Genomic DNA, 23132 nt, shown 5'->3' on the forward strand with positions numbered 1-23132 from the left:
TTTTCATCTACCATCAACGGTCATGGGCAAGACTGACCCAGCCGCCAGGCTGGTGGCACCTAGAACAGTAGAAAATACAGCCGGGGGAACCAAAGGGCCTGAAGCAGTGACAAGCAGGGAAGCTGGTGTCCCCACCGCCGTACCAGAAACTCCAAAAGGTTGCATTGTCGTAGCGATAGTGTCGCTGATAGGCGTCGACGAGTTGGTGAAAGGGGCTAGGAACAAAGATGTCTGCGACGAGGTGCCCGTAGTATCCGTGACCGAGGCGAAGCCAGTACCGATCCGGCTCTGCTCGGGACGTACACCCGAAAACTCGTGATTGACCCAGGTAGTCTGCGTGTACGATGGCCGAGTAGCCATCGTGGTGGAAGCGGGCGTGGGCTACTGGGGACCTGGCTTGCTTGCATCACTCAATCTACCATACGGCCGCTACCCAGGGCGGAACCGATGGTTCAAGGCGCGCTTACATCATGGCCACGGTCGCTGAATCGAACATCGGCAAAGACTATGACAGACAGCAGTTAATAAGGAGTTGTGTAGATGTTGCACACGATAAGAATAAATAAAACATACCGTGACGACGGAAAGTTGTCAGATCCATCAATGGTTTAAGCTTCGCGTGGACAGGCTCCACGAACTGGACCGGCGCTGGGCCACATGTCAAGCCTGAAACAGCCGTGGCTCCTGTACCCTGGCTCAAGAGTGCCACTTCGGCCTGGGGGTTGGCCCCAATGATGTGCTGAAGTGCCTGCATTAGCTCCAGCGTTACATCACCGATGTGAACGAAGTCTAGGTCATCGAATTGCTCGTTCACATCAAGACCGAGAGAAGTACGCTCTTGAGCCGAAAGAATAGTAAAATTGGTGTAACCGACTTGTGTAATGAGAGTGTCTAAGCCGGTGGGGATAGCGGCGCGGGCAACAGAAGCTAGGTCATTTAGACTGGCAAGTTGATCATGGCGGTCGGGAACCAGAACCAAGATTTTCTAGGCAGCGGCAAGATTTGTTGGTGAAAGCTGGCACACTGTTTGGATCTTGCCAAACCGCACCCAAGTATAGGCAACTTGAGATGCCGCTAGGATCACACGTGCTCCGTCCAGGATGCCGGCGGAGGCAGATTTTATGGCACCGGAAGCGGTCGAGCCAGCATCACGAAGGGCGTGAATCATCTTGAAAACAAGGAAGAGAAGACGGGAAAGAAGTAAAGTAGGCGACAGGGAAGGTGTGATGTTGTTTGAAGAAGATTCAAGGGTAAGAAATAACAGACAGTGGGAGCGAAATGTGATAAGAAGGTGGAAATCGAAATCGGCTCGTCACGGCAGCCCACAGCTATTGATACACATCCAGAATCATAGCAACTACACTCTAAGTAACTACCAGACCAAGAACGACCATTTAGTATCACCAGGCAACTGCCCCGTGGGACTACGGACTCGAGAAAATACCACGTATGATGGCGAAACCTCTCCAAAGACCTCGATAGTTTGCAAGCTAGACGTCACCACTTGCCGAGTTTGACGTTGGAATAGTGGCGTTAGTAAGAAATCGTGTTAGTTACACAATGAATCCGGCGCTTTTGGGAGGCAAATGGCAACATTGCGCCCCGCCACATATCCAAATATATATAGTGAGCAACGCTAAAATATAGAGCATGAGTCGGCCTTTTTTTCGGCCTATGTTCGGTTGGTGAGGTGCTGTGTCTCCGGGCCTCTCTGTTCCATCTTCCTGACACTATTGGCCAATCTCGTTGCCCCCTATGCTGTCATGCAGAGATCTTCTCCCGATGACCTGCTTTGCCTCCTCTGTAGGCCCTTTCACGTCCAGGTGTGTGGGTCGTCTTTCTCGGCTCTGGATCTCTTGCAGCCCAGCGGCGTGCCGTGCCGGATGTTTTCATTTCATTTCATCTATTTTGCATCAATCGGAGTGTTCGTCAAACACTCATAAGATGACCAGGCAGGTCCTGGCAACCTGGCAGCGGCATAACCAGCTGCCGGGATCCTCCGATTCAGACTGCCTTGGTGACCGTAGTCTCCCAGCTCCGAAGAAACTGTAGACGCCGACTCGGGATCTCACTGTGGTGATAAGCACCTCCTGGCGCGGGATACATCAGAGGGGTTACATGAAGACTGTGATAATGAAAAAAACAGAGAAAAAAAAAAGAAAGAAATCAGAAAACAAAACAAGAAAAAGAAGCAAATAATACACGAAAGAAAGTACCCAAAGATAAAACAGAAATACAAAATCACACCACGCCCAACGCCATCGCAGCCGGTCATTCCTCTCTCACCCTCTTCAACTTCTTGAGGGGCTGCTTGCATCCTTTGACTGTAGGGAGAAGCTTTTTAACGAGTCTCCCCGTCAGCCGTAGCCTCTGTAAGATCGAGTCAGACGTCTACGGGTGCCACGGAGTCTTCTCCTATCATCGTGCCCGATGCCAATGTCTAAATGCTTAATAATCCGTGATACCGCGACAAACTTCCACATACGACCATAGCTTGTAGAAAGCACAGGATCCCGTCCGCTCTCCCTTAGTTAACCTACAAAGCGCTGGACTAGTACTACGGTGGGTGACCACGTGGGAATCCCCAGTGTTGTATGTCATATTTTTATGTCGTCAATCTGCTTAATGTGGAGGTTCGTTTTTGCTGTCCCCCAAATGATTGATTTTATTCTTTTACGTCTACCTACTGTTATTTCGCAGCAATACGACGGCATATTCCTCAGGGAGTGTCATAGACCTTACCATAATGTCGTCGCCTCTTTTTGTCACCGGGGCGAGCGTGGAGCTACGGGACGATCTGACATGCGGAAGTGACCACTTCCCGCTCTTGGTGTCCATCCCGCTGCCAGGGCACACAGTGGTCCCGAGCCCCGCAGGGCGCTTCCTCATGGATAAGCTTGACAAAAAGAAGTTCGACGCGGCATGCAAGGCCGGCGCGGCTCGCCTGGACGACCTTGTGAGAGAGTACCGGAGGTCAGACGGCCAGATCCCGGAAAAAAAGCACATTGACGACTTCGCGAGACGGCTACAGGATGTGATCCTGGACGCCCTGGTCGCATCAACGCCCAAGTCTCTGGGCAAGGCCAAGAGCTTCCCATGGTGGAACAAGGAGTGCAGCGTCGCGCGTGCGGAGCAAAGCGCAGCGCGGAACAGGGTGGAAAAGGCAACGACACAGGCCGCAGCACAAGAGGCCAGGACCGAACGCCGCGAAGCCAAGAAGCGCCTCAGGCGCGCACTCAGGAGCGCGGCTCGGGCTTTCTACGCCGACCTGCTGGCGAAGGTCACTGATACCCGAGACCTCTTCCGTATCGTGAAATGGAGGACGAAAGCTCCGCACCGCCACTCCCCAGCACTATCGCCGGCGGACGGAGCGGAGGCCACGGTGCAAGACACCACGGAAAAGATCGCTCTCCTTCGCAGCGTGCACATGCCTTCCGCCCGGCCAGGGGACATCGAATCCCCCGCCCTGCAGGTGGAACCGAGGACCCGGGGCTCCAGGACGGAAGCCCCGCCGACACGCGCCCGAATCACCAGAGACGAGGTGGAAGCTGCTCTTTGGAGGCCGCGCAACACTGCCCCCGGCCCGGACGGCCTCTCGAACAACGTCCTGAAACTGGCCTGGCCCTCCCTCAAGCGGCAGGTCACCCATTTGTTCAACGCAAGCTTCTTCTGGGGCCACCACCCTGCCTCCTTCAAAGAGGCCAAGGTGATCGCCCTGCCAAAGCCCAACAAGAAGGATCGCTCGTCGCCACGGGCCTACCGGCTGATCTCGCTGCTCCCGACCCTGGCCAAGTGCCTGGAAAGGATAGTCGCCCGCCGTCTCTCGTGCTGGGCGCTGGAGGCAGGTCACATCCAAGACAACTACGCCGGTGCGGTTCCGGGGCGCAGCGCCGAGGACATGTGCCTACGCCTGGCGCACTCTCTCGAGCGCACAGCCGACCTCAGGGGTGAGTCTTCGGTCCTCACCTTTGATATCAAGGGGGCCTTCGACGCCGTGCATCCGAACCGCATGGTCAAACGACTGGAGGACCTGGGGTGCCCGGCTGGAACATGTCGATGGGTGTCCTCGTTCCTGGCGGGCAGGCGGGCTTCCCTAACCTTAGACGGCGTCTCTGACGCTCTCCAGCCAACAGGTGGCAGCCTCCCACAGGGCTCGCCCATCTCCCCAATCTTGTTCATGCTGTTCATGTCGCCGCTGTTCAAGATGCCACTCCCCTGCACTCTCCGTGGGTACGCTGACGACGGTTGCCTAGTCAACTCAGACTCGTCCCTCGAAGGCAACTGCTCGGTTCTCTCCCGCTCTCTGGAGCTCGTTGACAGCTGGTGCACGGACAACGGCATGGCGCTTGACCTGACGAAGTCCGAACTACTTCACGTGACGCGCAAGCGTCATGGACAAAACCCAAGCCTGCGACTCCCCGACGGCTCTACGCTGGAGGCGGTTAGCCCTCGCGAGACCTTGCGCTGGCTTGGCGTGCGCTGGTCACGAAACCTCTCCTTCGTGCCACACATCCGAGACGTGGCACAGAGGACGGCACCGGCCATTCGCGGCATCCAGATTCTGTCCGGGTGCTGGAAAGGCGCCCCGATCAAGGGCGCCCTCACGGCGGTCCGCGCATGCGTGGTTGCCAAGCTGTCTTACGCTGCGGCCACATGGTGGCGCCCAACCCCGCCCAACGCTCCGCTGAGCCGCGGGTTACTGGGGGCCTCAAGGCTCCTCGACCGCACCGTCCGCAGAGGCCTCCGCGCCGCCCTGCCGCTATATTGCACCACACCCTGTGCAATATACAACCTCGCATCGGGCTTCCCTCCCATGCGCTATGCGCTGGACAACCTCCTTGGGTCGGCTGCTCTCAGAGTCGCGCTGGCCCCGCCAAACCACCCCCTCGGCTCCATAAGGCCAATGTGGGGCATACTGGGTGAGCTCAGGAGTATGCTTCCATACGAGCTGTCCACGAGCTTCCCGCCGCCGTGCAAGGGCAAGCTACCTTCGACCCGGGCCCCGATCCGGGGTGACAAAGAGGCTGCCGCTGCAGCACACCTCGCTCTGGTCCGCTCCCCCCCCCCCTCAGACCTGTGGCTATACACAGACGGCTCGAAGCTGAGTCCGAACAGGGTTGGCGCCGGCTGGGTAATTATCCAGGGGGGACAAGTCCTGCTCTCGGGAAACCGCCCGGTCCCTTTCCGCGCCGAGGTGCACGACGCCGAAGTGCTGGCCATTGCCGAGGCCATAACCGCCGTCGACCTGCGGGACAAACCGCGGTGCCGCAAAGTCTGGATCTGTTCAGACAACATGGCAGCGGTGAGTAGACTCACGTCCCGGGACGTCAAGCCCGGAACCTCCGAGGAACACCTTCGGAGAGCCCAAACAATTTGCGCGGACTGGCTACGTCCCGACGCCAACCATCCGAGGCCAAGACCGTGGCCAGATGGAGCCATTGAGGTGGAAGCGATCTGGGTTCCAGGCCGCTCCGATGTCGTGGGCAACGAGCTCGCCGACAGACAAGCCAGGTGGGGTGCAGACATAATCACCACAAGGACTGGCATGTCACTCTCCTGGGCACGCAGTGAATTCCGCGCCCGGGTCACTACCGCATTTCGCGCCTGGTGGGAGGCAGAGGGTCGCAACTCCAGACCTCACCTGCGCCGCCCGGTGCAGGCCCCGAAGAAGGCTTGGACAAGTCTCCTTGACGAGACCGATCGCAACCTCGCCCGCGCGGTGCTGACAGCTTTGTCAGGACACGGCGACTTTGCGGCCTATCACCGCCGTTTCGAGCACGAGGACGCCGTGCTCTCCTGTCCCCTCTGCGGAGCCGACACGAGCCCGGAGCACATCTGGGTTTGCCACCACAACCCACAGCGGGTGTCCAGCAGCTTCTTTCAGAAGTTGATCGGTACCAAGCGCGGAGCCTGCTGGCTGGCCGCCAAAGCAGCCAAAGCCCCCACGGCCCTGCTGGCTCACCGCCGCATGAGGCCGGACACGCAGGCGCAAGACGCGGCCCCTCCCGCGCCCCCTCTGCCACCTAGAGACGGCGTACCCTTGGGGTCTCCCCCTTAGCGCGTTTGCGCTGCCATCACCTCCTTTTTCCTACTTGTTTCTCTCTTTGTTTGTACTTCCCTTTGTTGTTTCCTTTGTTTTTGTTTTTATGTTTGGTCTGCATCAGCGGCGAGGCCAGGATTCTGGGCCAGGTTTGGGGCCACACAAGCAAAGGACAGCCTCTGGGCTGGGCGGGTGGACACACTTTAGTCATTACACTTTGTGCGGGGGGTTTCTGTATGCATGGTTTGGATTTTAGGTTTCTGTTTCTGTATGTAATTTCTGGTACTACTTGTAGTCCCCTGTCGTATGCCGAGAATACCTCGCGAGTAGACAGGTAAATAAAGAATCAATCAATCAATCTAAACTACTCCCGGGCGGTCAGCGATTGCAGGTGCGCATAGACTTCAAGCATCTCCTGTGACTTTTTAGGGTCCGGCATTGAAGCCAGGAGGACTCTCTGTCTAGCGCAGCCTGGGGGCGAACCTGCGGGGTTCCAGGGTTGGTTACCTGGTGTTTTTGGTTTGCAACAAACCGCGTGTAGTCTAGTCTAAAAGGCCACCGGCTCTCGGCACGGGGGATTGTCCCCGGCGGATTACGCGTGGTTTTGTCCTCTTGCGGGCATGGCCGTTGCTGCATTTTTTTTGAAAGTTTTCCCTCCTCTGTAGTTGGTGGACGGGAAAAGGACCCCCCAAAACCTCCTCATGGAATCCTTCTCGACATCTCCTTCCGATCCTACTACCTCGTCTCCTCCCAATCTAACCTTCCTCTCCCATCTCTCTTCCACTCTCATCTCTCCTTCAAAATCCCACCTTCATGTCTCGGTGCTGGCAGTGGGTAGTGGCTGGGTAGTCTCGGGGCGCTCGGGCTGTTGTCTTTCTTCGAGGAACTTGAGATTGCGGCGTAAAACGCTGGCAACGTGACTTGTTGCTTTTGTTGTTTTCAGAAGCTTGTCAGCAAATCTCTGGCTCCACGGCCTCGGCAGTGCCCTGCACGTCCACCAGTGTCCTCGTTTCTTTGGCTGGTTGCAAGCTCGGCACCCGCGTGGACAGTTGTGTTCCCATCGGTCATGGTACTCGTCAAAGTCACCATCTCCGGTTCTGGCCGCCAGGATGTGGCCTAGCTCAATCCTGGTGAGGCCGTCGTAGCGGGAGACACGGAAGGGGGGTTCGGCGGGGACACCAGTTCCCAGTGGGCGGTATCCTTTTTGCTTCTGCCACCATTCCCCGTATTCGAGACTTAGACGGTCTCGCCTCCATCTCCGTGCTCCGGCCAGGCTGACGCGGGGTTCTGTTGTCGTCTGTTGGCACCCCAGTTTTGCTTGCGCGTCTGCCAGTTCGTTGCCTTCCAAGCCCATGTGGCCTGGGACCCACAGCACATGGACTCTCCTCCCAGGACTCTCGCTCGCCCAGCGGCGAAGGGTTGTCTTTGTCTCATCAATAACGTCCTGAGATGTGCTGTTTCTGGTGGATGGGTTGCGGAGGCGGTTCACTATTCCTTGGTTGTCCAGACAAAGCCAGATTTCCTCGGTACCTTCGCGCGCCGTGGCCCGCCTCGCTGCTTCGAGAGCGCCAATCGCCTCAGCGTCGGCCACTTCCATCCATTTTCCCAGAGCTACGTGCCCTTCCTCTAGCGTAGCCCCATCTTCCGTAATCACCCAACCCGCGCCCGCGTTTCCATTCTCGTGCTTCGATCCGTCGGAGTAGGCAATGATCGTTCCCGGGGTGGCCATCTCAACTTCCGCTCTGTGTGCCTCTGCCTCTTTTTCCTTGTCTAGCCACGTTCGAGATGGCATGTCTGGCCCAGCTGCGTTTGGCCTGAGCCTGGTGTGCTTCTCCATTTCGGCAGGTAGCAGTTTTCGCAGCCTCTCCACCACTGGATTGTACTGCGGCCCTCGAAGTAGATGCTTGTCGTCGAGTCTGTGCCATCGTACCGCCTCTCGTCTCTTTTCATCTTCTAGGAGGAGCCCGAAAGGTGGAAAGCTTGCCGCATGGTGTATGCATTCTCTTGGCGTGGTGCGATACATAGGGAGAGCCGCCCGTAAGCATTTTCTAAGGGCAACATTTATCTTGTCTGAGGCCGTTTTTGTCGTTTCCGTCCCAGTCCAAGAGCTGGCCGCAAAGAGTGCCTTGCTCAGAGCGCACGCGCGTACCGCATGGAGCATGCTTTTCGTATCTGCTCCCTTATAGCAACCGGCCAGATACCTCAGGCCGTTCGCCACTCGGTTGATGCCCGCGGTCACGTGCGCGATGTGCTTGTCGAAGAGAAGTTTGGCGTCTAGATGCAGCCCCAGCCATCGCATCGAGGCATTAGCCGGGGTGGGTTCAATCGTGCCTAGACCCTCCACTGTGACGGACGGATTTCCTGCGACCTTTCTTCTGCCCTTGACGTGCAGCAGTGTTGACTTTCCGGGGTCGATCTCCAGTCCATTGTTGGCCGTCCACCTCAACACTTCCCTCATGAGAATTTGGATGACTTCGCAGTTCTTGCTAAAAGCAGGACCACTAACCACCAGAGACCCGTCGTCTGCGTATCCGAGAAGTGCGGGGTTTTTCTTGTACTGCTGTCCCCCAATCCCCAGTTTCTCTTATAGACTCTCCTCAGATGCAATTTTTCCACATACGACCATAGCCTGCGGAAAATACGGGGTCCCGTCTGCTCCCCCTTAGTCAAGCCGCAGAGCGCCGAACCAGTAGTATGGTGGGTGACCACATGCGAATCCTCGGTGTTGTATGTTTTTTTTCTCCAACGGGATTTCATAGTTACACAAAGATTATCATCACCAACAACCTTCCCTCCTACAACCCTCGGGGTGGCACCTTTGAGTTCAAGATGTCGCCCCCTCGCCAAAAAACGAACATTCCCCCCTCGTTGTGGGCTTGAACGAGCGCGCACATATCCCCAATGCTGCGTCTATTCTTTTTTCGAGTTGTGAGGCCTTGAGCCCGTCTTTTTCCCCTCTCGTGGGTTGATCTCGTCGACGTTCGCCCCTTTTCTCACCACCGCTACGACCGTCGGCCCCTCGAGCACTCTGCACTGCACCTCAGGGAGACACACTCACTCTCGATGGACCGCCTTTCTGGAAGGTTCAGGTAGTCCGCCCCGTGGCGCGGGAACCGTATCGCTGTGCCTCATCCATTGCGCACGCTACGGTTACGCCAACTTTTCTTTCTTCAGGTCCCACGATCACCAGACTTCTGGAGGCTCATCTGGCCGTGGTTTTTCGCTCTTTCGAGAGCCCCCAGGCCACGTCCGCTGATTAGTTCGTCTGCGAGAATTTTTCTCGTTTTCCCACCCTTTAGCCGACGAGCGAATGTTGGTGGGGATGGTAGCTCCACAGCAGGGCTGCGCTGGTTTTGGTTCCACTTTTGGGGATGGTTTTGAGGAGGTCTGCTTTTTTGTTTTGTTTGCTTTGCTTTTGTACAACAGGGTTTGGGCCAGGATTCCGGGTTATGTTTGGGGGCTGCACGCACGAGGGACAGTCTTGGTCGCTGGGCGGGTGGGGGACCTCCCGTCATTATACTTCGCAGTGTGCAGGTTCTATAGGCAGATTCGGGTGTTGTGTTTGATAACTGTATGTACCCCCTAGTACCAGCAATGGTCTCCTGTCGTATGTCGAGAATACCTCGCGAGTAGACAGGTAAATAAAGAATCAATCAATCAATGACGGGACCCCCATTACCTTCTAACGTCCAAATAAATAGCACTCTTCGGAAAAGACATCAAAGTCTTCAATGGTATAACTAGTGTTTCCCACTCTCTTGAAAGATTATTTCGTTTATCACCACCTCATACTTTTCAGCACCAAATCCTAGCCAGATTTTGCTTTGTCACACGACAAAAAATACCGCCCCACACTCAGCCTCATCCGAGCTCCTAGTTCTCAGATCTCAGTCCCACAACATCGCCAATTCGCAACCGGTAATAGCTCGCCGCAGCACTATCTCACACATATACTGGCGTCTTTGGATTCCGCATACACAAGGATCTTTGTAATGTCTAGCCAAGATACTGCCGGGATTTCCTTCTCCCATGCCCCAGACCATAATGGATACCGCCTTCTAGAGCTGCCACCCGAGCTTGCTGCTCTACTAGACGGCCCTGATGCACCCGTGTTAGTGCCATCCCTGCCCTTTATTTTATTTTGTCTCGTGCAGTGACACCTGCTTGTAGCGTTCCACCTTTTTGCTAATATAGTTCCAAACAGACTGTGTCTTGAAACCTGCCCAACCACTGGGTCGGCTGTTCTCCGGTCTCCAGATCAGAAATACACGCTGCGCCAACGGAACACATCCAACTCCATTATTCTCGTTGCACCCAAGGACAGAGACGAGCAACTCGGGCCTGCAGCCTCGGATGGGCAAGCAGCAGATGGAATAGAAAACACCCCAAAGCCGGGACTTACTGCCTTTGCAACCCTGCATGAATCTATTGAGTTGATTCGGGAGTCCTCTGATAAGCCGGCTGCTAAGCCTGCCAACAGCGTGGGAAAATGGCACGAACGGTTTGGAAGAAACAGATAGTTGGGGTCTTTTGAGTTACTTGTATGTTTGCCTTTCGACTTTAGCACGCAATTGAATACCAAGAAATGACACTTGTTGTCATGATACATCAATGATGGATAATATTACGGGTGATATAGACTGGCCAGAACCACCTATAGTCATTATAACTAACTCACTGTATAGTTAACTATGAAATACTTCGTTGGCAGCGTGCAGGACATGCTCAAAAGCTGCGTGGTGTGATATTGAAACTCAACGACGGTTGCGAGTCGAGCGACGAGTAGGCTTCCTTGGTTTGGGCTCGGGCTCAGGTTCTGGTTCCGGTTCTGAAAGACCGCTACCTTCAGAGCCCACAATATCTCCATGGTCTTCAGTGTTCTGTTTTGGACCAGCATCCAGAAACACCGGCGGTTCATGTACTCGATGATCCTCTACAACCAAGCCGCCATCATCATCATCCTCCTCATCAACCACAGGGAAAAAGCTCGATGTCTGCAGCGGCGCCATTCTCTGGTGCGTCTCTGCCTCCTGGTGTTCAACATCTTCCTCGTAGCCCTCAGGGATGAACCCCCCGCCGAGCCCCGCCTCCCTCTTGGCCTTTTCCTCCTTCTCGCGCTGGATATCCTCTGGGCGCTGATGATTTCTCCCAAAGACCTGGAAGCCCTCCATGATTTCACCGTAATCTTCGCGGACACGCTCAACGATACGAAGGCCCTTGAGAAGCTTGCGCCACATGGCCAGCGAGGTCTTGCGGCGCTTCTCATCTTCCTTCCGCTGGCGCTCAGCCTCGTCGATGCGCACCTGCTCCATCACAGCGTCGTAATATTCTTCAGCGCATACGACACCGTGGATGACCGGCACAGCCATGCGGTGGCCAAACTCAAAATCGACAACCGCTTCGGCATAGTCATAGCCAAGTTTCTTGCAGGCACGCATGGCACCTCGGTAAGGAATGTGAACGGCACCCTGTGGGCACATATGCGCTGCGAAGAGATCGATGGTCCTAAAGCAGAATTAGATGTTAGTCTCTGGGTCGTTCAACTAACTCGGCGTGGAAAATTTCGACACATCAAACTTACCCATAGCTGTTCTTTGGAATCACTCCGTTTTCGATAGGGTCGGGGATGATCCAGTCTGTTTGCTCCGTGCTATAAAGGCCCTGTAGAGCCTTCTGGCCAGTCGTGGCTTCAATTTCTGCAAGTTCTCTTCTCCGATTCGTCGTAGCAGCACGATAGGGGACGCGCTTGAGCGGAAGTTCGCCGGAAATTGGCGCTCTTCCCTGCTTGTGCCACGTCTCAGCACTCTTGACATGGACGACATCACTGCGTCGATAGACCGGCTCTTCATTGACCTTGCCCTTGGCCTTGGTTTTAAAATAGCGAATAATCTCCGCATCTGGCAAAAGAGCTTCTTCGCGCTTCAAGTGCCGTTCTAGCACAAATTCCGTGGAGGTTTTGAAATAATGGAGCGTCTCCTCGCCTTCTTTAATCTCCTTTTTCTCGGGCTTCGCCGGCTTCAGTTCCGTTGAGTCTTCTTGTAAATCAGCCTCAGTAATCGGATACTTCTTGCTGTCCTTGCTTCTTGCAAAGCAGGCCATAACCTTGCCGAACCAATCAAAATAGTCATATCGTTTAACTTTTCCATGGCGGTTGCGGACAGCAATCTTCTCAATACCCATACGGAAGCCCTTGGTGCGTCCAGGGAACATCTGTTTACGCAAATAGCGCACCGTCACATCCTTGGCGGTTCCATCGGCAGAATGTCCAATGACATAGGCCATGATCTGGCGTGCCTTGTCGGCCTTTCCACCGCGGGGTTCGAGTAGCTCGATAAGCTCCCTTGTTGAGCCAATCACTTTCTTAACTGTGGCATCCACGGGAATATACCGCTTGGTGACGGGAGAGAGAACTTCGGTCCAGTATATTGGAAATTCAAGATCAAGATCGTATTTTTGAGAGGACTTTGAACTCTGAGAAACTGAAAGATCGACATTGACAACTGACTCTTGATCGCTGTCATTAAGATCCATGGTGAGTTCATCGTCTTCATAATTGTCGTCGTTATTTTCTGAATCTTCTTCTGAATCGGCTATAACACGCGAGCTTTTAGCTTGTCGGGACGGATTCCGTTTACCATTTGCGGCGGTGACCTTTGTTTTCGTTTGTTTACTTGGCCTGGGTTTCTGCTTAGGCTTTGGAGCTACTGGCTTCGATTTTATAGCCACCTCAATCGGCTGGCTCTGACGCTGCTTACCAGCCTCGACTTCTGGCTCAGCTTCCTCAAGCTTGTTCCAGCCGAAGCCAAGGGGTTGCATATTTGCGACAAGCCGAGCCTCCATGCCCAATCCGCGAACGAGCGCAGTAAAGAGCTGAGCGCCAACATCACGACTTCCCTCTAGATTCTGGGCGCAAATTCGGAATTCTTCGATATTCTCAATGCGCTCGCCAAACCTGCTAGCATCGTGTCGGTCTTTCGCCCAGTCTTTCTCCAGGCCATCAAGTCGTTCAAGCTCCATGTAACCCCGCTTGCGTAGCCCGGGACAAGTAATCTGAAACCGCTGCTTCCACCACGCTACCAAGGTTTCCATGAGACGGTACAATGGATCGCGACTTGGTTCTGCAGCGGCTTCTTCAAGCGCAGCTGCAGCCGCATTGACCTTGCCTTTTCCTTTTCCCCTTGCTCCCTTACGTGAAGAGCGTTCAGGCTCCTTCTTGTCCAGGCCACTCGCAAGACGCCATCGATCGATGTCATCCCAGAGCCGAGGCGGTATGTGAGATATAACGATGGCCTGGACTTCTAGATCGCAGATCCATGCATTGCGCACTGTATTGTGCCAGATGAGGAACTGCATATGCATACAATGCGTGAGTATCCGGGCTCGTCGCGCACGTTTTGTCGAGCCCTTTTTCTGGGTGTCACCGATCAGGGAGATACGTGTGTCCTTGCGCAGCGTGAGCTCTAGATCACCGGTAGGCACAGGCGCATTGTCAAAATCCGGGAGGGGAACAGGGACATCCTCAAAAACCATGTCGTCATCGTCAGAGTCCTCGGCGTCATCGGAGTCGCTGTCAACGCTGGCTGCGGCTACGAGGGCTGGCGTCGGATCAATTTTCCGACGCTTGGCCAATGGCACATCTTCAAAGGTACCATCTTCGTCGGAATTTGTGGATGAAAGACTGCTGCTGTCTTCGCCATCGTCGCCCTTGTTGAATCGGTCTAGCACCGTGGATCCGGCGTTGTGGGCTGAGGGAACAGCATCTAGACTGTCATAGAGTGTGGGTTTTCTCCGGCCCGCAGGAGCCGCTTTGGCTGGGGCTGCAACATCTTCGTCGCGGAGTCGCTTTCGTGTGACGTGTGGAGGCATTCTGACGGTGCATTATTGAGCCAAAAGCATTGGACGCGTCCAGATGTGTCGCGACGCAAAAGAAGATTGAATAGTGTGACAGGGAGAGTCACGCGAAGTCACGTGATAACGTAATACGTCCGTCCAATCAAAGCTCTGTGCTTGGAGTTTGGATTTGCCCCCATTGTCGCTGGCATTCTTGCCGGAGCCATGGTCTCAGGGTCGGTATGACAAGTATTGAAGAAAATAAAGTTTCCATTTTACATGTAAACATGTGTTCATATGACCAAAAAGAATAGCAGCAAAGATATGTGATCATGGAGCAAAGTTCTTCGTGGGGACAAGCCTTCGGCGTGACTATACGACACGATCCCAATGACGTAAATTCAACATGACCAAGTACAACTACAACCAACTAACTATAGTTAACTAACTACCTTCTTCCACAGATTGTTTTCCTAAACAAGAGTATCGGTGCAAGTTGCGAGGTTTCATGTGGATCAGCACGGGAGAAGAAGGCCTGGAAATCAAACACATTCATGTTTCCCTGACAAAGACCTTGCATCAAAACAAGCACTAATCAAGGTCGCCGCTCTACTGATGCAAAACAAGAAAAACAGAAGCAAAGCGCTCCTCAATCAAAGCCCAATCAGATCTGGTGGCGGCCCTACGCCCCTCAGGAGCACCACCGTATTCCCGCTGACAAGTGCCGAGCCAATCTTCTCGTTAAACTCTAGCAAGCGGCCACCCTCGACGTGGAACACGCGCAGTCTGTCCTGTTCGCTAGACGACTGGTGGTTGACGTTTTCCAACTGTAGGCTCTTTGCAGCAGCATCTAGCAACCGACCAACGACCCAGTCTTTGCTGTAGAAAAAGGCGCCCTTGGGGAACTTGGCCTTGGCCGTCTCGGCCTCTGCCTCGACGTATAAGTAGACACGCTTCTCTGCCGCCAGCTTCTCATCGCCCTTTGCTGACTTCTTCAGAGCGTTGACAGCCATTATGCGTTGTGACGCCGTACTCGGCTTCGCCTTAGGCAAGACCCTCCCCGCAGCGACCTTCTTTTCCCCCGCCCACGCCCTGAACTTGTCTAGCAGCGCGTTCTTTTTCTGCGTCGCCTGCTGCTGGTGCAAGCGCAGCGAAAAGCCCTTGGTGGTCAGCGGCGGCAGATTCTTGCAGTCGTGGTCTTCCTGGAGACGATGTGCCAGGCAATAGTCGCGCAAGCAGTCCTTGCAGTGTACACCGGTGGTCAACGCCGTGCCAATGACTGTCTTGCAGTTTGGCCGCGCGCACGGCCGCTCCGAATCTACCTTGTCGCGTAGCTTCACGCTGCCGCCAACGGTGGGCCGCGCGAGCACGGCGTCCCGGCGGCGACGGGCCCAGGCGCCCTCGTTGGCGCATCGGTGCGCGGTTTCGCTCCGGTGGTCGAGACAGTAGGTGTGGCGGCAGCTCTGGCAGAGGAACGGCAGAAAGTCGAGTTGGTTGCATTCAGACAGCTCGCAGTGGGTGCCGACAAGAGATGCGTCGTCGTAGTTTTTCATGTTGATGTAGGAGGTGTCGTCGCTGGTAAACGCTCCTTCAGTGCTCGGGGCACCAGGAGCCTTGGAGGAGGACATTTCCGTAGCGCGGTAGTCGGGTTATAAGCACGACAAAAAAGCAGCAAGTGTCGGTAGCAAGTGAATGACAAATCAGGCAGGCTGTAGCAGGTGTCGTCAGCGCCGATGGACTGTGGTGGGCGCTGTTCACATGCAAGTTTGAATGGTGAAAGGAAGAAGAAGACAATGGCCGAAAATGGGGCACTCCAGAAGGTTCCTTGCGCAATGACGACAGCGCCTCAACGTGCACATGTATTAAACGCCTAAAACTAAGGCAGACAAGGCTGCGCCGCTTCACGTTTGGAAATAGCACTTGATGACAAACTGAAGGTTGAGAAATGATAAGTTATTCGTGATGTCACTGCGGTTAACGTGTTGGACTTGCTTTTTTCCCGAGATTGAAGACAATCAACTATCGCCTTAATTTAGGGTTATGTGTAACTAGGGTTCAGTAACAGACTTTCCTAACTCTCTAATTTAGTGCGCTGACATGTCTAAATTTCAAGCTCAAACACCCAAATGATTCTATCGTGTGGAACGAATTCTATAGCTCCTTCTCCTTGGGCTTTTTGTTCAAGAGTTTTTCACGGCCGGTGGCAGGAGCACCATCGACAGCCGAAGAGCCACCCACACCTAGGAAAGCTTTGTGGAAAGCCCACTCAACCGCGTTCTCCACGGGCTCATCAAAGAGGCGGGGAAGGAAAGGCACCACCGACAGGCCCAAGCCAATGGGGCCCCAGGTGCGGACCGTCTTGTTTTTGACGTTTTTCATGGCCTGGCCCGAGTACTTGACGACGCTGTGGATCGTCACGGCCGGCAGACCCATACTCGCCAGACTCTGGAAGATGGCACGCTGTAGCATGACAGTGCGGTAGTCATCCAGTGGAGCGACTTTGGCGGTTGCTGAGCCAGGCGCAGAGGGCACCGCGTCGGTGATAGGGTCCGGCAGGCCAGCCCACTTTTGCTGCGCGGGGCTCAGCTGGAGGCTAGGATTCAGCGTGCGCTGGTTACTCCAGTAGGCCTTGTAGCCCTCAAAGCTGACATCGCCGACGAGGTACAGCCAAGATACACCATAGGCAGCGCGCACGATGCCGGGGTTGACGACAGGACGGAAGGACTCGCCAATGTCGCTGGTGTAAGCGACATAGCGGTGGGCGGAGCTGACAATGGTCCGTATGCGAGATAAGTAGGCGGCATATCTGACATTGGATTCGGTCGAGTCCGGACCGCTGTTGCGAAGAAGCGAGTGTGTTAGAGCGAGAGCTACTATGCATGGGCTGGTCGTGGGCAGAACTTACTATCCGTCAACGGCCTTGTCAAATGCTGTTTCCGCGGCCGTGTCGCGCACGGCTTTCTGGAGGCTTTCGGGTAGTTTTTCGTGCGCAGGCTTGGCAGGCGACGGCGACGACAAATGGGTAGACGTCGCAGAAGCAGCCTCACTAGGCTTGTCTTGCTTTTTGCCTGGCCACCACATTGTGAGAGAGATGATTTGAGGGTGAGTTGGGATTGTAGGTGGCGAAATAGAGGCCGACAGACTTAGGTGGTGAATCCTGGATTTATGTGGGATGAAAATTCGACAATCAAGTCAAGGTTGCGTATAGCTTTCCGCTAGGATTGTTGTTGATGTCGTCAGAGACCCACGGAACCGGAATCTTGACGAAAACGCTTGTCACCCCCGAGAATGCGGGAATCCCAGAGCGGAATTCCAAGCACGGCATTGGCTGACTACGGGTAGCCAACCGAGTCGAAATAACCCTAGTAGAAGGTTTGTTAGATCACGTGAGAAGTACACAAAGGGTTAGCTCATCGTTGCTGGTCCTGTGAATGACGTCTGAAAACCGAAAAATATGCGGTTTGACCCTGGTCTAACTTCTGACAAAAGTTCGTGACCATATCTGTCTAGAAGGGGAACAGAAGGGCCTTTATACGAGGCGGGCTAATCTCAAATGTTACTGACATGGAAAGTGAGGGGGTCTCGAAAATGCATGCGTTCCCTCTCTTGCAATCTCTAATGTGCCACCATTAGTTGCATGGTGATGTCGCTAAGACGGGAGGTGGGCATGTTGGTTGGCAATAGTGGCCGGGCTGTCTTGACAGCACTTTCTGGTCACGGAGAAGCGAGACTACGGCGGCCACGGGGGATTCACTCGAGTACTGGAGAGGGAGGTGCAGTAACAGGCATGGCAGCATGTCACGCTGGAAGAAGTGCGAGGTGAGATATAAATAGCGCGGCCAAGTGAAGCACGAGTTGGTGATGTATGTAGTTGTGTGCGCGGTCCATAGAACGTTGTACCTGTGTGCACTTCTAGAAAGCCAAGAAAACTCAAACCAAATCTAACTCGAGACAAAAGAGCCGGACAGGGAAACTTGGAAACAGGCCAAATACGGTTCACGTTGTTAGCAGCCGTGGGGGCTGAAGTTTCTTGAGAAGGGGGGCTGTAACCCCTAAACAAATAGAGCCAGAGCTTGCGAGCTCTTCAGAACTAAGCGGCGGGAACTGGCCGAAAGGAGCTTCTAGTCAATGCTCTGTGCTACTGAACGGGGAGGTTCTCGCGCGGATTCAGAAGCCAAGGGGCCTGTTCGGTAGGGGCGGGCCACTAAACGATAGCGCCTTCTTAGTGCAGCTCCAGCGATATCTGGAAGTGTGCAGGCATAAATACATGGACCATGTGCCACGATCCTAAAATGGCCAATGCCCACTTCACGAGCATTGACCACGAGCGGGTGATGGTTAATAATCACCAGCGGACGGCCAATTTTCTGCTCCATGTTCTTTTCTGTTCATGTTTACTTTCTGAGACAACAGTCCTAGACTCGCATCGGCCAAAGGCACGGCTTCTTGCTCTCGCTTCTCTTTCTTCTTTTCTTTTCTTCTCCCCAGTCTCCCTTTCGTACAACACCACCACCCCCGGACCTGGCGCCGATCAGTCATCACCAGCATCAAACAGCTACAAGTCTACAAACACGAGACACTCAAAAACACGCCAGTTCAGACAGGCCTGTTAGAAGAGCCTAAGTGACGAGGGAGATCGCCTCTTATTGAGTGGCACTTCTGCCTAAGAATTTTAACTAATTTGCCTGCATGCTTATATGCACGGCAACCAGAAACTGACTGATCTCCCCTCGCCCGGCACTGCACAAGTCCTGGTTCTGATTCTCGATCTTGCAAGTCATCGAGCGCTGCTGAGGCTCTTTTCTCTTTCTATCTCGCCTCTGGATTGATTTGCTCGCCACTCGTCTTCTCTTTTGTACTGTACATCCGGACTGATCTCTCATTGCCATGCTTTTTGTGCTTCCATAGACTCTGATCTCTTCTCTCCCCACGACGCCTTCGTCTGTCTGTGCCATTGCTACTGCCGCAAGCGCGGATTTATCCTTATTCTTGTTTGCTCAGCAAGCCCGATAAGCTATGCTTGACTGATCTAGCCTGGAGCTCTGCACCTACCCCTCCACCTCTTCTTCTATACAATTAATCTCAACCGCTTCTATCCTGCCTCTCAGGCCGCAAGCTTTATTGTTGTCTCTATTGCCCGCCATGGCTTTTCTATTAGACACCAGAGAGCCTCGGAGACTTCATCGGCTGCTTTTCGCTGTTCGACGCGTCATCTTCTGCAGCTATGTGCGATTTCCAGCGGTGGCAGCAGTCATCCTGTTCCTCCTTGCCATACCCGTATATTGGACACTTGAAGACCACCTGCCGCACAATATTCCGTTTGGGAGCGGAAAATGCGCCGGCGTAGGTGACATTGGTCTGCGGATCATGCCGCTTGGCGCTTCTATCACAAAGGGCGAGCCTGCTCAAAAGTCCGACCCTCATCACAACGGATACCGCAAGTTCCTGAGGGACAAGCTCCGTAGTGAGGGCTGGGCCGTAAATATGGTGGGCTCAGTTAGAAGTTGGGGTGATATGGCCGATTTGGTAAGTCGGTCGCTTGTGAACCCTCACCATGGCCAAGACAGCCAATGCTGCATACAAATGAAGGCTAACTTAATCATAGGACAATGAGGGCCACCCTGGATGGAAGGTTAATCAGGTACACGGCCGCGCCAAGAACACTGTGCCGCTTTTCAAGCCCAATATTATTCTGGTCAACGTCGGTACCAACGATGCTTTTTTCTCCAGCCCTGAGCTGCCCTACGAGGAAGCCCCAAAGCGCATGGAAGCCATGCTCCGTGATATTTGGGCTCTAGTGCCGGATACTGTGATTGTTCTATCTACATTACTCCCCAAAGATGACGGCGGCAAAACAGCCACCATCAACATGGGCTACCGCGCCCTCGGGAAGAAGCTGGCCGCTGAGGAAAAGCCGATTCTCATGGCTGAGATGGATAACAAGAAAACCGTCTTAACGTCTGATATCTGGGATGGCACACATCCTGTTGTCGCAGGCTTTAAGAAAATGGCTGGTGCTTGGTACTCGGCTATTTACGAGGCTCATTGCAGGGGGCTGATCAAAGACGCCCGGACCGACGTCTTGTACACCGACGGCGAAGCCAACAGCACCTGCTCACCAACTGCTGGAGCTTCCAGGGCTGATGACCGCAGCGGCCAGATGATCATTAGCGGCACCTCTGAGGGTATCTCCAACGATGGGCCATTCAAGCCTAAATTTAGCAGCGCCCCCGTTTCTGTATCAGCGACGGCGAGCCACAACAGCAGCGTCATGTTTGCGTCTCTTGTGTCCGGCCGAGTGCCTGTTGGCGGCGGCTCTGGAACGGACGATTTGGTCATCGTTGATGGACCTAAAGTATCAGTAATGCAGGGTTCTGGAAACGGCACATTTGTGAATATGACGACGCTCGAGGATCTGCCCTTCCATTGCGACCAAGCTGGTAGGTGTTTTTGTTCAACTCAACTTTCAAGAAAACAAGAAATCGCTAACATGCAAAAATAGGTATACGCTTCGGCGATGTGGTATGTTCATGCGAAATGATTCATGTGCGACTCGGGCCTGTATAAATCTAATAACTCGGATAACAGAACAATGATGGACTCGACGACCTGCTTTGCATCGGGGCGAACAGCTCAGTGTATGTCTCAACCCACTGATCTCTGCCTTTGTTCCAACCAAATACTAACAGAAAGATATAGACAAGCCGCTATAAACACGGGTACCAACCCAATCTCGTTCAGAAGCATTGGTCTATGGCACAACGGCATCGATGGCTACCAGCGCAATTCTGTTCGCTTCGGCGATATCGACGGCGATGGACGCCTGGACTACTGCCTCTTGAACACAAAGGAGATGACCGGCAAATGCTGGAGAAACAAGGGCACCGGCGAAATACCATCGGCGTTCCAGGAGCTTTCACTCCAGCAGACTAACGTTTTTGATGGTGTAGTGAAGGACGTTGCTTCAGTTCGCTTTGTCGACATCAACGGAGAGTAAGCTTTTGATTAGATATTTTGCTTGTATGGCACAGCAAAGATGTCCTTAACTAACGACTCTGATAGCCATCGCTTTGACTGGATCCAGATTTCAGAGGATGGCACAATCTCCATCAAGGCGAATCAGCGCAGCATTAGCAAAGGGTTTATCCCGGAATGGGTCCCGTCTCCCGACCTTGTCACACTTCCCGGATACAACGCACCAACCAACTCCCACGAAGCCATACAATTTGGCCGCATCTTTGGGACAGGCCAGGCCGATGCTGCCCTTGTGTCCTTTTCCAACTGCACAGCCGCAAGCCAATGTACGCTGTCCATCTTAGGCTTCAAAAACACCGGCTCTGGTGGCAAGTTCCAGATTGGCGATGGCACGCACTTTGCCGACATGCGGAACCGTAAGATCCACGATTACGTCTGGATATCACCATCAGGCGAGCTATTGCTCAGACGGAACTTGAACTCAGCCAGCAACGCTTCGCGCCTTGGTGACGCGTCATATGCCACCTCCATCTCGATTCTGAACACCGAGACCGATCGCCGCGCACTCCACCTGGCGGATTGGGACAGTGACGGCTATGCTGACGTCATTGCAGTCAACAAGACTACGGGTCAACTAAAAATCTGGCTCAACAAGCATGCAAGATCAAAGTCGGACATGGTCTTCAAGTTTGATGTCATCCACATAAACCAGACCACTTGTTCGGAAGGTTGGGGTGTTGGCTACACAGACAATGGCAACCACTTTGCTGATCTTGAGTAAGTTTTACTGTCTTTTGTCTCCTTTCTTGCCAGTACCCAACGCACCAGCTCAATACTAATACTCCTTCCAGCGGCGATGGTCGAGCCGATGTCATCTGCATGTCGCCCAACGGGCTAGCCACTGCCTGGCTCAACAAAGCAGGGGGTCTCCAAAGCATCGGGCAAATCTCGCCAAGCAGCCACCACGAACGCGCCAACTTCCGCTTCGTCGATGCAAACGGCGACGGCAAAGCTGACATGTATGCCGTGCACGAAATCACCGGCGACGCGCAGCTATGGCTCAACAGCGGCCTTGTGGACCAGTCTGAGCGCGGGACAACCCAGGGCAACAGCATTGTCTGGGATGCACCAAGGTCGGCTTGGTTCGGCAGCACGACTGGTAGAAATGAGCACTTTACGGATCAGCTCGGCAACGGAAGATCTGATTTGGTGTCGGTGAACCCGGCCGCCGGCAATGTGGTGGTGTACCTGACGGTCTGTCCCGGGAGTGGAGACGATAGTTATCAGGACCTATCTGGGATTCCCAACTATGACTATGAGTCTGAAGTTGCGAAATAGACGGCCAGACGGGGTTATATTAGAGCAGGGAATGCGTCATTGACCAGCGACTTGAATGCTGGAAAACAGAACAGCAACGTAAGAATAGCGCAGATCTTGAAGAGAGAGATTTATTTTACTTCAAAATCGGCCATTATTGATGGTGTGGAAATTGAAACATGAGGTATCACACATGTACATGGTTGCAACGTTTAAAACAGCTCCCACTAAGAAGCTCCAAGCTGTGATGATGAATTCCCAGAGAGCTTGTCAGCTCGTGCAGACTCGAGTCGAGGTGGGTCTGTGATACATAGTTTCCACACCCGCCACACCCCCCTCCAAAGCCTCATTTGTCGCCTGGAATTCCAGGCGCCACAGCCCCCAGCGCCACGCCTCTGTCCCTGGCAGCCCGTAATGGCCCGGAGCTCTTGTTTCCCCCGAAGCGCCCAGCCAGCTCATCCTTTGCTCCCGAACAGCGAGACCAGCTCTTTTTTTCTTCAACCTTTGCTACGGCCAACCTTTCTGCTGCTACTTTCTGAACTCTTTCGTGTTTCAGCTTTTTTTTTACAATGGTTGCTTACTACTCCATCTTTGGCCGCCAGGTTGGCTCCCACTACGTAAGTTTTTTTTTTCTCGTCGTTCTGTGGGCTGTATGGGGCTTCGCATTGCGCGACTGCGATGTCGTCTTGTGGACCAATTGAAGTTTTCCTTGCTAACATACGCTCTCTTTAGCTGTCTATGGCTGTTTTGGGTTCTCTGTTCGGTGGTGTCTTCCTCTCTACCGGCGGCAAGAAGGCTCCCACCCCCGGTGCCGCTCCCCCGATCAACGCCGCCAGCTCGGACGAGGCCGACTTCATCACCAAGTTCCTGGCCGAGGCTGAAAAGAAGCAGTAATCTGTTGCTCTCTTGTCTTGCTTCTCTTGCGCCCTGTTGCCCCTTCTTTCTTGTCTTGTTCACGATCTTCTCTCTG

The 23132-nt window shown here is 54.0% G+C and overlaps 9 protein-coding genes across 9 annotated transcripts; 4 read left to right on the forward strand and 5 right to left on the reverse strand.

The window, feature by feature from the left end:
- Positions 1–3: 3 nt before the first annotated feature.
- Positions 4–1168, reverse strand: BROUX77_005326 (uncharacterized protein; the record flags this gene model as incomplete). Its single annotated transcript, XM_073750187.1, has 4 exons — positions 4–333; positions 468–505; positions 574–985; positions 1049–1168. The coding sequence occupies 4 exons, from the start codon at positions 1166–1168 to the stop codon at positions 4–6; spliced, it is 900 nt and encodes a 299-aa protein (XP_073604212.1).
- A 1578-nt stretch (positions 1169–2746) lies between these two features.
- On the forward strand, positions 2747–6058 carry BROUX77_005327 (uncharacterized protein; the record flags this gene model as incomplete). The annotated part of the gene is made up of 1 exon (XM_073750189.1): positions 2747–6058. One exon carries the CDS (start codon positions 2747–2749, stop codon positions 6056–6058), a length of 3312 nt encoding a protein of 1103 aa, XP_073604213.1.
- Positions 6059–6851: 793 nt separating this feature from the next.
- Positions 6852–7769, reverse strand: BROUX77_005328 (uncharacterized protein; the record flags this gene model as incomplete). The annotated part of the gene is made up of 1 exon (XM_073750190.1): positions 6852–7769. The coding sequence occupies one exon, from the start codon at positions 7767–7769 to the stop codon at positions 6852–6854; it is 918 nt and encodes a 305-aa protein (XP_073604214.1).
- A 2263-nt stretch (positions 7770–10032) lies between these two features.
- Positions 10033–10560, forward strand: BROUX77_005329 (uncharacterized protein; the record flags this gene model as incomplete). The annotated part of the gene is made up of 2 exons (XM_073750191.1): positions 10033–10151; positions 10245–10560. The coding sequence occupies 2 exons, from the start codon at positions 10033–10035 to the stop codon at positions 10558–10560; spliced, it is 435 nt and encodes a 144-aa protein (XP_073604215.1).
- Positions 10561–10794: 234 nt separating this feature from the next.
- Positions 10795–13906, reverse strand: BROUX77_005330 (uncharacterized protein; the record flags this gene model as incomplete). The annotated part of the gene is made up of 2 exons (XM_073750192.1): positions 10795–11545; positions 11622–13906. The coding sequence occupies 2 exons, from the start codon at positions 13904–13906 to the stop codon at positions 10795–10797; spliced, it is 3036 nt and encodes a 1011-aa protein (XP_073604216.1).
- Positions 13907–14523: 617 nt separating this feature from the next.
- Positions 14524–15498, reverse strand: BROUX77_005331 (uncharacterized protein; the record flags this gene model as incomplete). The annotated part of the gene is made up of 1 exon (XM_073750193.1): positions 14524–15498. One exon carries the CDS (start codon positions 15496–15498, stop codon positions 14524–14526), a length of 975 nt encoding a protein of 324 aa, XP_073604217.1.
- Positions 15499–16021: 523 nt separating this feature from the next.
- BROUX77_005332 (uncharacterized protein) lies at positions 16022–16951 on the reverse strand (the record flags this gene model as incomplete). Its single annotated transcript, XM_073750194.1, has 2 exons — positions 16022–16706; positions 16776–16951. 2 exons carry the CDS (start codon positions 16949–16951, stop codon positions 16022–16024), a joined length of 861 nt encoding a protein of 286 aa, XP_073604218.1.
- Positions 16952–19012: 2061 nt separating this feature from the next.
- Positions 19013–22183, forward strand: BROUX77_005333 (uncharacterized protein; the record flags this gene model as incomplete). Its single annotated transcript, XM_073750195.1, has 7 exons — positions 19013–19396; positions 19476–20310; positions 20373–20392; positions 20459–20508; positions 20570–20863; positions 20933–21622; positions 21697–22183. The coding sequence occupies 7 exons, from the start codon at positions 19013–19015 to the stop codon at positions 22181–22183; spliced, it is 2760 nt and encodes a 919-aa protein (XP_073604219.1).
- Positions 22184–22731: 548 nt separating this feature from the next.
- Positions 22732–23056, forward strand: BROUX77_005334 (uncharacterized protein; the record flags this gene model as incomplete). The annotated part of the gene is made up of 2 exons (XM_073750196.1): positions 22732–22779; positions 22895–23056. 2 exons carry the CDS (start codon positions 22732–22734, stop codon positions 23054–23056), a joined length of 210 nt encoding a protein of 69 aa, XP_073604220.1.
- Between the last annotated feature and the right edge of the window lie 76 nt (positions 23057–23132).

This window comes from Berkeleyomyces rouxiae, assembly GCF_048999995.1.
Source record: "Berkeleyomyces rouxiae strain 22BRR77 chromosome Unknown BrBRR77_ptg000005l, whole genome shotgun sequence".
Lineage (NCBI taxonomy): Eukaryota > Fungi > Ascomycota > Sordariomycetes > Microascales > Ceratocystidaceae > Berkeleyomyces > Berkeleyomyces rouxiae.